The sequence below is a fragment of the Hetaerina americana genome, unplaced genomic scaffold (assembly GCF_022747635.1).
Source record: "Hetaerina americana unplaced genomic scaffold, ioHetAmer1.1.p SCAF_62, whole genome shotgun sequence".
Taxonomy (NCBI): domain Eukaryota; kingdom Metazoa; phylum Arthropoda; class Insecta; order Odonata; family Calopterygidae; genus Hetaerina; species Hetaerina americana.
In genome coordinates this window covers 2,526,088-2,541,590 of record NW_027287228.1, presented here as the reverse complement: position 1 = coordinate 2,541,590, position 15,503 = coordinate 2,526,088, and the positions used below count along the sequence as shown (strand labels likewise).

The 15,503-nt window shown below is 45.5% G+C and overlaps 1 protein-coding gene across 6 annotated transcripts in view; it reads right to left on the bottom strand.

Moving 5' to 3' along the window:
• Asator (tau-tubulin kinase asator) overlaps nucleotides 1-11,624 on the bottom strand; it is a 225,378-nt gene extending 213,754 nt beyond the window's left edge. For 3 of the 6 annotated variants that reach the window (XM_071594504.1, XM_071594511.1, XM_071594505.1), the window contains exon 1: nucleotides 11,228-11,623. In XM_071594504.1, the coding sequence (XP_071450605.1) occupies nucleotides 11,228-11,235 (8 nt within the window). In that variant the 5' untranslated portion in view covers nucleotides 11,236-11,623. Of the gene's footprint in view, nucleotides 1-6,351; nucleotides 6,433-10,516; nucleotides 10,536-11,227 lie in introns of those variants that run through there. The other 3 variants (XM_071594510.1, XM_071594513.1, XM_071594512.1) reach the window with 3 other exon arrangements.
• Nucleotides 11,625-15,503: the final 3,879 nt, after the last annotated feature.

Below are 15,503 nucleotides of genomic sequence, written 5' to 3'. Positions count from 1 at the left end.
GATATGAGCTGCGTGTACACCGCGGAAGATGGGAACCAACCCGAAGTGTTTGGTTTCAAAGATAAGGCAGTTGTCACGAGCGTAATTAAATCGTCGTATCTACGTACGTAACTATGCCAACGTATCCATCGTAATATGTTAGCCTGGAGATTTCCTGACCCGAAGTCCGCGAGGCTCACTGGGGACAGCTCTTTCCCTCGCACCACTAAAGGGCATCCCAGAAAGGTCAGGCAGCCCGAAAATCACATGAGTTCTATGGTGTTTCGGTGTTGTTGGATTCAATTTCGCCGGTAAATGGTGACTGGTCCCTAAAGTAGCCGAGGGCACCGCCCTCCGTGCACACTATACGTAGTATGCTCTTTGCCGTGTCGTCTGTAACCATGGCAAATGTAATGATTACAGCTGATAGATAACAAGTTTATGTTTTCTATTGAAGAACAGAACACTGCCTTGAGAAAATATACATTCGATTTCTCCGTTTTTGGTATTCAAACCAAAGATATTTCACAAAATCTTAAAGAAAAAACACAGATCAGAAGAAAATCTACGACCGGCGATCATCTTCTTCCAGCTTTATGATGTCTCGTTCAAATCAACATTAGTTAACTCAACGTTGGTTAACTAATCATATCCGACAGTATGAACAAATAAATATTGCTTATTAGTGAATGTGAATATTGTGACATTATTTTTACAACATTGTCTATCAGTTTTGGATCTGTTTTAATGGTCGATTTTGAATTTAACTGCCAACTATCAAATTGAGTTTTGGCCTCAACTGGAGGTTAACGTTCAACGCGACATCATGATACCTGGCTGAAATGCAGTTCCCTTTCAATAGAATGCAATGCTTTCGCAAGCCACACGTCAAGTACTTAGTGTTATAATTCTGGATTCGGCAGTGGTGTTGCTGTTAATCCAACAATTGCGAGCACTCGACTTTAACGATAGTCGTGAAAGCATTTCTGCAGATTCGACCATTTGATTTCAACACGACAATAAACAGTATTCACTGAGAGGTGTGGCAACTATAAGCTAATTGAATTATAAAATCAAATTTCTGGCAAACGACGAATAATTATGGATAACAATTATGAACAACAGTTGGCAATAAAAAATCGTACATTACAGACGATGATTTCTGATCAAGAGATTGTAGATCAGCAAAAGGCTGGTGGAACCTGGGTCCAGAGGTGCAATGGGCGATGGATTAAAGCTCTCATTGAATCGAACGAGAAAACAGCCAATTCATAACATCAGAGGGAACGGATTGTCATGCCAACGAAACAAAAACGGAATTAATCAGGAAATTTGTCATAGTTTTTCATCGAAGCTAATGTGTTACAAATATAAACCAAGTTCTATGAATTTGATGAGGCATAAAAGAGTCCTTGTTGTTGAAATATACATATAGTTTCACAACGAATTTCGCCATGTCGTTCATTTTTACCTTTTGTCCTTGTTATACCCGTAAAGTGTACCACCCGAGCATTCCTCTCTCCTCAGCCGAAGGAGGTCGACCACAATGAGGATGAGGAAGAAGCGAAGGAAGTGTATTGCTGTTGGATTGCCTCAATGACATCGGACGACGAGGCATCCATGTTCTCAATGAAAGTGAAACACATCGCTGAACAACGGCACGAACTCAAAATCCTCCAATAATTTCATTATTTCCAATAGTTTTCTGAAACACATCATAACTCTCATTCGCTGAAACACAATATAAGGACACAACGCGTTTACACACGTACACACGAAAAATCAGAGGACGTTTGACGGACACTAACCGCCCAGAGGTCGAGGTCGCAAAGAAGTTTAGTAGTGCGTATTTGCACAAGTACCTGCAACTTCATTCGAGTCCATGTCCAGGACGTCACCTTAAAGATTTGAAACGTGACAACGAGTGAGAGCGGAGAGGCCGGTCTCGAATCGAACAGAGGAAGGAGACTTGAGGCGAGAAGAGGGCGCTCAAGGTAATCTCAGCTGATAATCATCACGTGACGGCGTCGATGGAGACGATAGCGCTCCGGGATAGCTACCAGGGCGCTATCGCCTCGCGCTATCCCCCGAGTGGGATCCGTTTATCTGGCGCCGGATAGCCCCTCCTCTTCTGTTGCTTTTTATTGCTTTCCTGGCTGAATGATTTGCGTAACCTAAGTCGAAGAAACGGCCTGAATGGATGAGGCGTTATCTCAGGCTCAACACATCGATCGATGAAGAGAACTTTCGATTCCGCCGGGTGATTCACATCCAGTAAGGGACATTACGCATTATCGCAATGAACTCTCCCCCACTGTTTCTCAAGAAAATTCAAGAACAGGGATATTAAGTTGAAGAATGGGATGGGGTTGAAAGTTAAAAAATACGAAATAAAAGTCACGCAATAGTTTTGAATGTACTGCGCAATTACCCTCTTGAGAAGATTGGAAATGGATTTATTAAAGGTTGAGTTGGATCTGAAGAAGGTGGTTTCGCAGCCACCGATAATTCAAAGCTATTTTGAGCTTCCCCCTTGTACAGATTTATTATTCCGTACTAACCCAAGGATTTGTGCATCAAAAACCATTACTATTGAATTTATTAGTCGGTGAGTGTTTGTGTGCGTGCATGCGTGTATGTACACACACAAGTTGGTCGGAATGCACAAAGCTATGAATATATATGTTACGTACGCTTTAATATGCATAAACAATATGTATGTGAGCGTATGTATATGTTTATATACATGTATACATATATATATATATATATATATATATATATATATACTACCTTGATCAAAAAGTTCCCGGAATAACCACCGTGTGGCGCTCCCATCGTTCCGATTTGAGTTCTGTTTTTTTTGTTAAATTGGTACATCTGTTGTTGATATTCCCTTTAAATCTTAGTGTCATAACTTGACATTTGCAAAAGTTACGTAGCCAAGAGTACATCTATCTCTGTGTGTGTTGGCGATTTTTTACAATTTCAGAAATGGATTTAAATTTGCAACAACGAACTTGTATTAAATTTTGCGTAAAAAACGGATTTAGTGGCGCACGGACGTTGGAAATGTTGGAAAAGTGTTTCGGCAACGATTCTCTAAAAAAAACGGTCGTTTACCAGTGGCACGAGCGGTTCAGAAGTGGTCGTGAGTCAATCGAAGATGATGAACGCAGTGGCAGACCATCGACATCGAAAGTCGGTGAAAAAATTGATAAAGTAAAAGAAATGTTGGTCAATAACCGCAAATTAACCATCAGAGAAATAGCGGAGGACTTGAACATTGCCTATGGATCCGCCCAAGACATTGTGGTTAATGATTTGGGTTTCCGTCGTGTAGCAGCAAAGTTGGTGCCAAAAGACCTCAATTTCATGCAAAAAAGAGATCGTGTTGACGTCGCAAAAGACATGATTTGCGAGGCTGAATCCGATCCCACATTCATCAAAAGGATCATTACTGGAGACGAGACGTGGGTTTATGAGTACGACACGCAATCCAGACATCAGGCAAGTGAATGGCGTTCACCAAATGAGCCGAGACCAAAAAAACCACGTCGTTTTCAGTCAAAAAAGAAGGCAATGCTGACAGTTTTCATGGATTACAACGGTGTAGTGCATCATGAATTTTTGCCAGAAGGCCAGACAGTAAACAAAGAGTATTATTTGGGCGTTATGAGACGTTTGCATGAAGCAATTCGCCGAAAGAGACCAGAAATGTGGGCAGAAAACTCGTGGATTTTGCACCATGATAACGCACCGTCGCACAGTGCTATCATTATTCGTAATTTTTTGACGAAAAATGCAACAAATACCATCCAACAGCCACCGAATTCACCTGATTTGGCTCCCTGTGACTTCTTTCTGTTCAATCGAGTTAAAAAACCATTACGGGGAACGCGTTTTAGCAGCCGAGAGGAAGTAATGGAAAAATCGCAGGAAGCACTGATGGACATACCGAAAACCGAATATAAAAAATGTTTCGAGGATTGGATCAAGCGCTGGCATAAGTGTGTTGCAGTCGATGGGGATTACTTTGAAGGGGACAATATAGATTTAGATGAATAAACTTGTATTTTTAATTTTCTGAATAAATTCCGGGAAATTTTTGATCAAGGTAGTATATATATATAACACTTTTTGAAAGTCTCACGGACGTGAATAATAATGTATAACACTTAGCACTAGTGGACACAGACAAAAACACAGAAACACAAAAAAAGAGACTCACTATATTCATATTCACTAGTTCTGTCCCTCTCTTCCTTGATAAAGGTGGTCACGACACACATTATATATATATATATATATATATATATATATATATATATATATATATATATATATATATATAAAATATTGGGCTGACACAATATACCACAAATAGAATAGAATAGCAACATTTAAAAGGACACTCACACGGTGAATTGTTCATTGTTCGAGCTTTCGGCCCTCTCAGAGACTGCAGTCTCACTTGAAGAAGGCCTCTGAGAAGGCCGAAAGCTCGAACAATGAACAATTCACCGTGTGAGTGTCCTTTTAAATGTTGCTATTCTATTCTATTTGTGGTATATTGTGTCAGCCCATTATTGTGCCGCTCGTGTGAGTTTTTGCGTACAATCGTGGTATATATATATATATATATATATATATATATATATATATATATATATATATATATATATATATATATATATATACACACGAGGGTCATCCGGAAAGTAGTACCCGTTCGTGCCGCATGAAGTGCTGACGACGCGAGTAGCCGCTGGACGAGGTCAGATAGCTTCAGTGGCTTGTCTGCCTTCTCTGAGCCAAGTTGCGTGACGCTAGCATTGCCTGTGTTGTTTCTGTGATTGTTTACAATGTTTAAAAAAATTGAGAACGCCGCCAGTTGTGAAGTGAGGGCAGTGATTAAATTCCTCAATGCAAGAAACGTTCGCCCATGTGATATTCATCGCCAATTAAAGGAGGTGTATGGAGACAATGTAATGGACGAGTCGTCTGTTCGGCGGTGGTGTCGCAACTTCAACATGGGGAGGGGGAACACACACGACGATGAGCGTTCGGAGAGACCGTCTGTCATTACAGACCAACTGGTGAGCTCAGTTGACGAATTCGTGAGGAACGATCGGCGCGTCACAATTGATGACATCTGTGAGCATTTTCCCAATGTTTCTCGAACAATTGTTCATGAAATTGTTAAACACCATCTGCATTATGCAAAAATTTGTGCAAGATGGGTCCCTCGCGTATCTCAATGAGCTGGCGGCGAAGGACTATGCAGCAGGAATACAGAAACTTGTCACACGTTATGACAAATGCCTTAATTTGCTTGGAGATTATGTTGAGAAGTAGTTTAAAGTATCCTCTTTCAAATAAAATTTTTTATGTTTGTTAATATTTACTTTTGTGTCTTTATTTCACGAACGGGTACTACTTTCCGGATGACCCTCGTGTATATGTATATATATATATATATATATATATATATATATGTGTGTGTGTGTGTGTGTATACTGTATATGAGATTAAGCCATGTGATTTTTTGGGTACCTGATCTTCTTGGGAAACCATAACTGGCACGGGGAAAGGCACTGACCCCCCTCATTACCCTGCTAATAAGTGAATTTCACACGCCGTCGGGTTTAGTGCTGGGTGAAGTTTAAAACCATCCATACCTAGCCGACCTTAGGGTTGCTCACTGTGTTTATGGATATTTTCATTAGATTGTATTTAACCTGCATTGACTCCAGTCAAGTCAATCCAACAGACAATAGAAAGTGCTGATGTACGTAGAACTGCCGAGACGTTTAAATTTGAAGGCCCATTAAAATCGATTACCAACCCCCTCCCACGGAAATGGGGTGCAGTCACGTTTTTCAACACTTTCACCTCGATCGCTTTTGTGACGACTTTTTTGTTCCTGTTGGCCCGTTGGTGTTGTGGTGTGCCCAAAAAGAAATGTCTGAAGAGAGGCGACGAAGGGAGGCTGAATAAATCCAGGTCAAATGTCCTACCCCATTTATACCCACGGCCTCTGCTACTTGGTGCACTTTCGTTCGTCGATCAGCGAGAATCATGGCGTGGGCATTTGGAATTATTTCCTCGGTAACCACGTCTGCCGGGCGTCCTGGTCGCTCCTCATCAAAAACAGATGTTCGCCCAATTTAAATTCGTTGAGCCAATATCTAACTGTGGTCAAAGATGGCGAAGTGTCCCCATAAACAGCATCCAGCTTTGCTTTTATCTCCTCGCATTTCCTCCCATCCAAAAACAAAAAGCGAATTACCGGAAGATACTGCCTATCTTTCCATCTTGCGAAAATCACGAAACACGTCTTACTCGAATGGCTGCCAAATCCAAACTAACCTTAAAATCAGTCTGGAATTTGTTTCACCGTCGTTTGATAGATGGCAGCACACGATGATAACATAAACTTCCCTCAGGAACGCCCTTTGTCGTCAAACACGGGTACTTATTGAACCGCCCTCGTACTGCCCGAAGAAAAGAATTCAACCCTAGACTCGAGTGGGACTAATTTAAGGACTCTTCCTAAGGCGCGCTCAATGAGGAGGAGGCGTTGGCAAGGAAATTCGGTCCAGGGCCCGAGATGGAACGAAGAGGTGAGTTTCCGTTGCTTGGGGGCGTGTGCATCGGAGCCAAACCCCTCCCCCCCCCCCCCCCGTCGCCCCCAACCTCCCAACGTGGGGCCTTTGCGGTCGGAAATAGACGCTAGACGCGAGAGAGGGACGCGATAAATGCAGTGATCCTCCGGCCCGCGAGATCCAACCGTATCTAGCGGCGCGATGCAAACACTCCCACTGACAGACGAGGGCCGCACGTTCCGCACGCACGCGAACGCCTCTCTTCGATACAACTCGCTTCTTGTTTCCATTTTGTTTTCGGTTCAACCGCAGGACATTTCCTCCGCGCTTAATTCGCTCGCCTTCCGTCAAGTCCTGGATCAGGGCGCCCACGCTGCACTGACAACACGCACCCGCTTATACTATAACGCGACGTGAGGATTTAAACTCCGTGATCAGCCAACATCCAGGCTCGTCCGATGCCCTGACAATTCGAAGTCACGAATTCTCACCCACACCACCACTGCCACTGCTCTTTGAACTTACCAACCCGAAGGCAGGTTTCATATTCGAGGGCAATGCTCCTCGCCCAGAGCTAAGCTCAATTAAGGCGAGTGAAATTCACACATTTGGGCTACGAAGGGAGGGATTGGGGGCGGGGCGGGGGCAGGTTCCTTTCCCTGTGCCGCTACCTTTGGTTCCCCAAGGATATGTGATACTTAAGTGAGGGCGATGCACGTCTCCTGGAATCGAACCCAGGGCCTAATGCAGTAGCCCAGAGCTCTACCCACTGGGCCACCACGTCCCTGAATTCCGATAAAATTTTGGCGATTAAAAATTTAAATCAAAAAGATTGATTCAGGTAAATTAATGGAAACGGATTTTCTGAGATAAGGTTGCAGATCTTTCTAGTGAAAAGAAATCCTTTGGGATAAATCATTGATTTTATTACATTTTAGAGAATATATAATAAGAATATTAAAGTGGCATACTTTTCTAATTTGAAGGACATTTGAATCAATTTAAAAGGAAATAGGCCAAGCTCGCTATTTATTAAATTACCCCAGGAATATATTTGGTAATGATATAGAAGAAGTGCCCCACTAACTTCCTTAGAACTATCTTAAGCTGGAATAAACGAATATACGTGACTGAAATCGTGCTTCAACTGTGTTGAAAGGGCCCGGTCTTAAAACCCTAATTTAAAGGGTAAGATACTGGAACAGAATTATCCTGGGAAAAAACCTTAAAGGAAATGCTTACGCGCAGCTCTACCTAGGAAAACTTCAAATACGGAGTTTATGAGTTATTGACATCATTATTACAAGAATCTTATTTTGGAAAAATATAAATGAATTTGAACTTGACGTTAGCATAGGCATGTCATAATCATGAGAAGGTCATGCATTTCTCACGGGTTCAAAGATTTAACACATCATCTCAGTGAACATTTATACTGGAATGAGATTAATTGTCAGATCAAAGCAGTTACTATGAAAATCAATGACTGTGGGCACTTTTCACATTTTTACCATCGGTTCAATAGGTTCCCGTGTTTCACGACAAAGGGCGGTCCTGAGGGAAGTTTATGTCGTATGCCTAGTAAATCCATTTTGTAGATGGTTGGATTTTTGCAAAATATCTCCATCATAACGCAAAGACTTGTCCCTATCAGTCATCTACACTGTCGCGTTTCTTCAATGTCCTCGTTTCACTATACTATGTACACTCCATTAAAATACAAACATTAAGAAATAATAAAACCAAAAATCGTAAATGATACTTAATTTCTCACTAAGAAGTGCCAAAAATACATGGACACTCCATTTTGTAGTCGTAGGACGATGAACGCGTTTCCTTTGAACGTGATGCACTTTGAAGGCCTTAGGCCTAAGTGACGGCTTAATTAACTGCATTGAAATTTATTGGATTTGGACTTTCTTGGCGTGAGATTCGATCGCAAATCTCACTTCAGCCATCACGTTCAGCCTCAGAGCAAAACGAACTCGGTCCATATTTCGCCGGATTTGCAACTCTAAGGGCGATTCAGATGGACGCGAAAGGAGTGACAGGTGGATCACTCACGTTGGCAAATGACCTCCCATAGATAGCTGCTTTCGTTCCCATATCAACCTCGGCAGCGACTTTGCGATCCCGAAAGTGTTTCCTGTGCCCAATCGCCATGCGGATAATTTTTTCGAAGAAAAAATCCAGTCAAGAAATCTGTGCTGCTACTCGTGCGAAGTAGAGTATTTTCACCGCCAAGGCCGAGGGGGATGCGAAAAGAAAGCATATTCAGGGAGGATCAACGGGACTCGCGACCTCCCACGCGAATCGAGGGAGGAATGAGGCGGATGGTGCTCTCCTGCTTGGAGGGCAGAGGGAGATCGAATTGGAGGAACCAGCTGAGAGGAACCCACCCACACGCCACGGGGGAGCATAAGAAACCACTGCCACGCCGAGCCAAAAACAGACAATTTAATGGACTTCTCCCCAACCACGAGGCGGCGAAGAATCGAGGAGGATTGAGGAAAAGGGCCAAACTCCCTTCTAACCTTTCTCCTTAAGTTCTCGGGGCGAAAAAGAAAAAACTTTAAAAACCCAAGTTTCCGCCTTCGGGAGCGTAAAATGTATGGCAGACGGAACGCACCGGGGACTGTTTAATATCTCCCGGAAAAAGTAATCGCGGTTCGTAGTTTTCAAACCCGCGGGCGGACTTTCCGGAGAGTTTTCCAGAGATGAGGGGGTTTTGAGTTGGGAGATTACACGCGAGGATTAGACAGGAGGAAGGAGTCACGACCGCCGCCGTCTTACGCTCGCTTCGCCAGCGAGCCTCCTATGGCGCTGCCGTGCTTAGCCGTGCACTTACTCGTGCGATCACGTCGGGACTATTATGAGTGGATTTGGAAAAAAAACTATGGCCTAAATTTATGAATTTGGACGAATAAATCCACCATAATATTACGAAGTAACGAAAACAGTAATCAAACCGTGGGTTCGTTACATAGGTAGGGTTAGAGCTGGTTCAAAACTACGGCGGCCATAGTTCACGCACGTATTAATCGGGCCATGAGAGTGGCTAGTTCCTTTGCCTGTACCATGTTTGGTCTCACAGGAAATTCTAGCATCCGAATGATCACACAGTTGGGGTGGATCTGGGGGTGTTCCTGAGTTTTAAACCCGGGATCGAACCCAGGCCCTCAGGTAAATAGCCCAGCGCTCCACTCACCGAACCACCGCGCTCCTCATTCTACTTTACAATACAACATAGGGCCATGTAGAAACAATAAACAGCTTAATAGGTTTCCGTCTTCTTATCAGTTGTAGCAATCAAAAGTTGTTTTAATTGGTATTTTTCTTAACAAAAAAGGAGGTATTCCGAAGAGTTTCATTCCGACTAGCTTTAAGAAGATATTTATTCACGGTTTATATAGAGTCAATGTCGGCCTGGCAGCAATCCCACAATCCAACACGTTGTTTGCCCCGCATTTCCCGCGCAGATGCGTTTTTCCAACAACATCGACAAAAAACCGAGGAGGCGGAAGTAACTCTGACGGAATTGTGCAATTGATGCACCATTTCCAAATGTCTACAGGCTGACTGCGGCCTGAAACAGGAAAGGTGATAACTTTCGTAAAAACGGCATCCGATGGCCGGCAGGGAACGAGGGCCGAGATAGTCCCCGCCGACCACTTAATGCCAACATAACAACCGTCCCCACCATTTTCCCAATCGTCCGAACGCCAATGAAAGGCCAGAAACCTTTTCACTATGCATGCATTACGCGAGGTTTTTCCTTTCGGTCCGGCGAGTCGTTTGGAAATGACGAAATTCCGGATTATTATTTATTTTTTTCCACGGCTCTCCTTGCGGCGACTTCCCGCGACACGCACACACGAAACTCACACACACGCACACAGGCAGACACACACACGCAGACACACACATACCGATGCCTGGGATGGATTCCACATGTCTCGGTCGAATCGAGAGTGAGGCCGGCGATAACGGGATCGATGTCGCAGTGCTTCTCGAACTCGATCGGGAGGAGGAGATTACCTGGCGATCAGTCGGCCGGGGAGTCAAAAAATGAAAGCAAAGGGAATTAAATCCACCGTAGACCTTCTCCCACTGCCAAATGCCCTCTCCCCTCCCCATCACCACCCACTCACCCCCTATCGGGCGGTCGACCCTCCCGCGGCCGCGACACGCGAGTCGACCGCGCGATTGATGCCCTCCCCGAGACCACTCGCGACCTCGACACGGGGGAGGACGGCAGGGGGCCAAACCCAAAGAGGCCCGAGATTATAACTGCCCCCCGCTCCTCCAGTGCGGAAGGGGGGGGGGGGGCAGGTCCGGTGAAAATCACAGGGGCACGCCCCGAACTGCGACCCTCTCTCAGTTTCACCTCCACGTCTCCCTCGTGGGCAACCACACACAAAAATTCCCCAACGGGCGGACGAAATAGCGTCGATCACATCTCCCGAGGATGCCAAGCGGAGATCATTCTGGCAGGCGGACACGCACGCTTCGCCTCTTCCCCGCCAATATTCGCATCGGTCGCTCGCTTCTAACGCGCATTCCTTCTCGGGGACGCGAGATGGACCCCAACGGTGTGATGTGGGTGGGGGACAGGTCGAGGGGGGGACAGGGAGACTCACCACTTCATCCCAGCTGTCCTCCTTGACTGTTCCCTTCGCCGGGCGCGCGAACTCACAAACACACACACAGACGCACACCACTAATCTCTCGAGGAAGCCTCGGGCGAGGCGGGCATGTGGCGCCTCGGGATCTCCCCCTGGCTCCACAGGCGCCGGTCGGCTGAGAGGCGTCTCCCGCACCGGAACAACTGGGAATGTCGGCAACAACACTCCGAAGGCGCTCCTCTCCCTCCCCCACCGCCGACTTCTTCTCTCCCTCACTCGAAGCCTCCTTCCTAGCACACTCCGGTCGCCCCGGGCGAGGAGAGCGGTAGACGACGAACACCCAAGGCACAACACCCTCTCTCGGCGCCACACAACACGCGGACGCACTCTAAGGGCGCCCGTGGCACGGCGCTTCCATTTATCCCCTTCCGACGACCACGACGACACGGAGGACTCCTTTTCCCTCCCTCCCCACCCCCCGACGCCGCCAACCCACTTCTCTCGAGGCGCGCGCCCTAGGGAGAGGAAGGGAAAAGGGCGGGGGAGAGGGGGAGGGGAGGGGTTGGGAATAGAAGGAGGGGGGCGAAGCAGTTAAGTTGGTGCTCCCATCTTCCCCTCTCTCTCTCCAGAGAGAGGGGAGGAGGAATAGAGTGGGGGAAAGGGTTTTGAGGTGGAACAGGGAGAGGAGGAGTGTGGGGGAAGGGGGCAGTGGAGCTTGTACGAGACCGGGGGGAAACAGGGGGGATGTTAGTAAGCGGAGGATCCAAAACCCATGACGTAAGATCGAGCGGGAAGCATCTGCTGGCGGATCCGCATCCCAGAGGGGGGATTCCGGAGGACTCTCGACTGTTTGGGGGGATCCGTTCATCGGGGAGGGGGCAACAGTTCCCATCCGCCGCAGGTGACGGGAGGCACTTGCCCCGAGGCCGCCCGACCGCCATCCATCCTCGAAATGCTCTCATCCTCAGATGATGGATGGGAAGGGAGCAGCGCAACCAAGGCGCAGCGCAACCGAGGCGCGGCGCAGCGCATCCGCGCGCCCACTCGTCTTGGCACAAATCTGGGTCTTGGGACAATATTTGGGGTTTAAAATTTAAAATTGAAAATCTTCGCGCATATGAATTGGAAGGAGATCTCTTTAGCAGTGATAATGTTGAAAATATAAGATTATCCCCATTCTTACCACGGTAGGAGGGATCATGCTAATAAAATTAGAGAGAGATTAAGTGTAGAGTAGATAGATTAAAGATATCACTTTTTCCACGAACGGTAAGTGATCAGAGTAACCTTGTCCGACCGCGGTAGCGTCATGTTCGGGCCAAAATTAGTCTCTTGTGTATTCACCCCCTGCCGCACACCCTAGTGGTGGCTTGCAGGGTACTGAAATATCTAACACCTCTCTGGACTTTCACTCCAGATGATGCTGCAGTGTAGCGAAACTAGTCGTTAGTTATAAACTATTTCCTGTCTAAACGCAAAGTCTTGTTCATTCTTCCTCCGTGCATTAACCCGAAGTTCATTCTCATAGGGAAGGACATAATAGATCTGACCTAGTACGGAGCCCCAGGGTCTTTGTGGAATTGACGCATTCAGGGTAATAATAGGGGGCCAGTTCCTCTCTCACTGTCGCCTACGGTTTTTCCTGAAGATCTGGTACTCTAGAAAAATCACACAGCTTGGGCTGAGGGTGGACCGAGGCCTCCCGAGGTGTCGACCCCGGGCCATCCGAAAATAGCCCAGCGCTCTATCCCCTGGACTACCACATCCATGAATGGTTGACTTGACCAAAGAAATTGCTGAAATTTTCGGGAGTCTCATTTTGATATCTTCAGCGAAAGATCACGGTTGAAACACCAGTCTGGTATGTGATCGACATTCGTCTTGGGATTTTTTTCTTTTTTTACGAGGTATTTAAATTAACTGTGCTGATGTTGAAATATAGCTGATTTAGAAATATGTTCTGATTTAGATTGTGCACAAGTGGCGCTGCGATCGGACCACACGAATAAGTTGCGAATTGACATTTTAATAATGCGAAGAAGGCCAATCGCCTGACTTCAATATTAGCGCGTGTGTCTTGGTAAAATCGAGCGACTCCCGCAGCACGTCTCAGTGACCTTTGCCCCGCGCTAATTGAGTCCTCCTTGCTTCAATGGACGCCGTTTAAAAAACACAACTCCTTTCGAAGGGATTCTTAGATGTGTAGGGCACATTACGCAGAGCGTGATCGTCGAAGATCGTCGAGTTTTTACATTTGCCACTTTTAGGTGCGAACTTCAACTGCGCGAGTGCTTTGTACGCACTTTGCGATATAGTCACGGAAAATTCGGATGAAAAATGGTGACGAGAGACATTATTGAACGCTGGTCACACTTCGCCTTGAATACGAAGCGAGAATTTTAAGGTACCAGAACAGAAGATCCTGATTTTGGATTAAATAAAAAAAAAGAATTAAAATTTTTCGGCAACGTTTATGGGAACACTAGTGTTGCGAGGTGTATCTATTCACACCTTGCATTTCTTAAAAAAACAATTCATGACCGGGATGTGGGCGAAAGTAATAGGGATTTAGAGATAGGGCAATTCGGAGGAAACTATTAGAAGAGAGTAACTTTCCACTCGTGACCTTATATCGGGCGACCTCCCCGCAGAAGGGAAGACGCGAAGGGCAGGGGTTTGGGTACCTTTTCACCGTTTATCAATCATAACTAATGAGACCGTCAATGCAACAAATGAAACCTTTGGTTTGAGGTCTGAAAACCGAAGTTCCCCTACGGAGGTTTCCAACCAATCGCCCGCATCTCAGCGAGCGGACGAGAAACGGTCCAGGGAATGACTTCGAGCGACTGGAATCCAATTGGCGACTCGAATATTCCTTTGGGCAACCCTTTTGATCGATATGTCAGCACGAAAGTAGGTACCGAAAACGCATTTTGGACCAAAATGCGGGAACCTTTTGGCTAGACTACGCAAACCGACACCTGAATACATGAAGGAAATCTGAAAGGGGTGTTGACCATCCCTTACAAAAAGTCTCATTTACAATCGCATTAAAACGTTTGCAAAAATGTCCATCAGGCTTTAGCCAAAGAGATCGAACTAGCAGAGCAGATGGGCTTAGCCAGAGCGAGTCGTCAGCGAAGATGTGAGACTACCGTGGGACACTTAACAGACCGTGATGCTATTTCGGTAATATCATACCAATACGTTTTAATATTGCCGAGATAGAAAACTTGCCAGTGTGGTGGTAATTGTTGATATAGCAGTCCCTTTCCATTACATAACTAACATTTACTATTGGGGAGGAGACGAGAAAATTCAAACTTCTGGCATTGGAGCTGGATGATAAGTAGACACATTTATCACCTGCAGAGGACCTACACTCTTCATATTTTAAGCGTCCAAAAATGGGCTGGTCACGTATTTGGATGATCGCATAGAATGACTGGATGCGTGATTGGGGTTAAATAACTTTGCAAATACGTGCCATAATAGGCCCTGAATACATCGTGCGCAAAGTTTTTGACTGGGGTGAGGCGAAAAAACAGTTGCTTAAACTCTTTCTCAGAAGGAAAACCATTAAAACAACTCACTTTAGGCATCACCTTGGGTCTTGAAGTTCTGGATTTATTGCCAAAAATATTGCATAAAAATAATACAATAATAATATATCGTTCGGAGGAAAAGGAGCTCAAAGCAGGACTTGGCTGTTCCTCGGAAGGATTACGAATGCTCAACCGGAGAGCGTAGAATCATCCGGAGTAACGACGACTCCCGGAGTTGTCTTCCGCGGAGATGCAGCGAGATGATTGACGAGCCTCGAAACATGGGACTGCTGCGTCTAAACAACTCCGCCCCCCACGCCGAAGAAACAAGGACGCAACGCCATCCACCTCTGCCCCCGAGGAAGTCCTCGCATCAAGGAAACCCTTTCGCAAACGGATCCGATGCGCTCATCGCGGACTAAAAATAAATTCAATAAGACGAACAAATCGTCCGTTTGCGTCCATTTCGCATCTTCCGCCTTACCAATGTCACTCCCAACCATGTAAACATATAGAAAGTATAATACATATGTGAAAAATCGGATCCATCAGCTATTAAAAATCCTCTCGCCTTGTTTGAATTTTTAACTGTTGACCGACACCTTAAAGCAACCCCGAAGCAAATAGTAATTCTTAATCGGGTTTAGCTTAGTCACGGTTATGGTTATTAATTTTGTGCCAGTGTTTTTTGATATTAATAGGAGTATGTGTTAATATTGCATTATAAAGAAAGCACAGAGAAATCA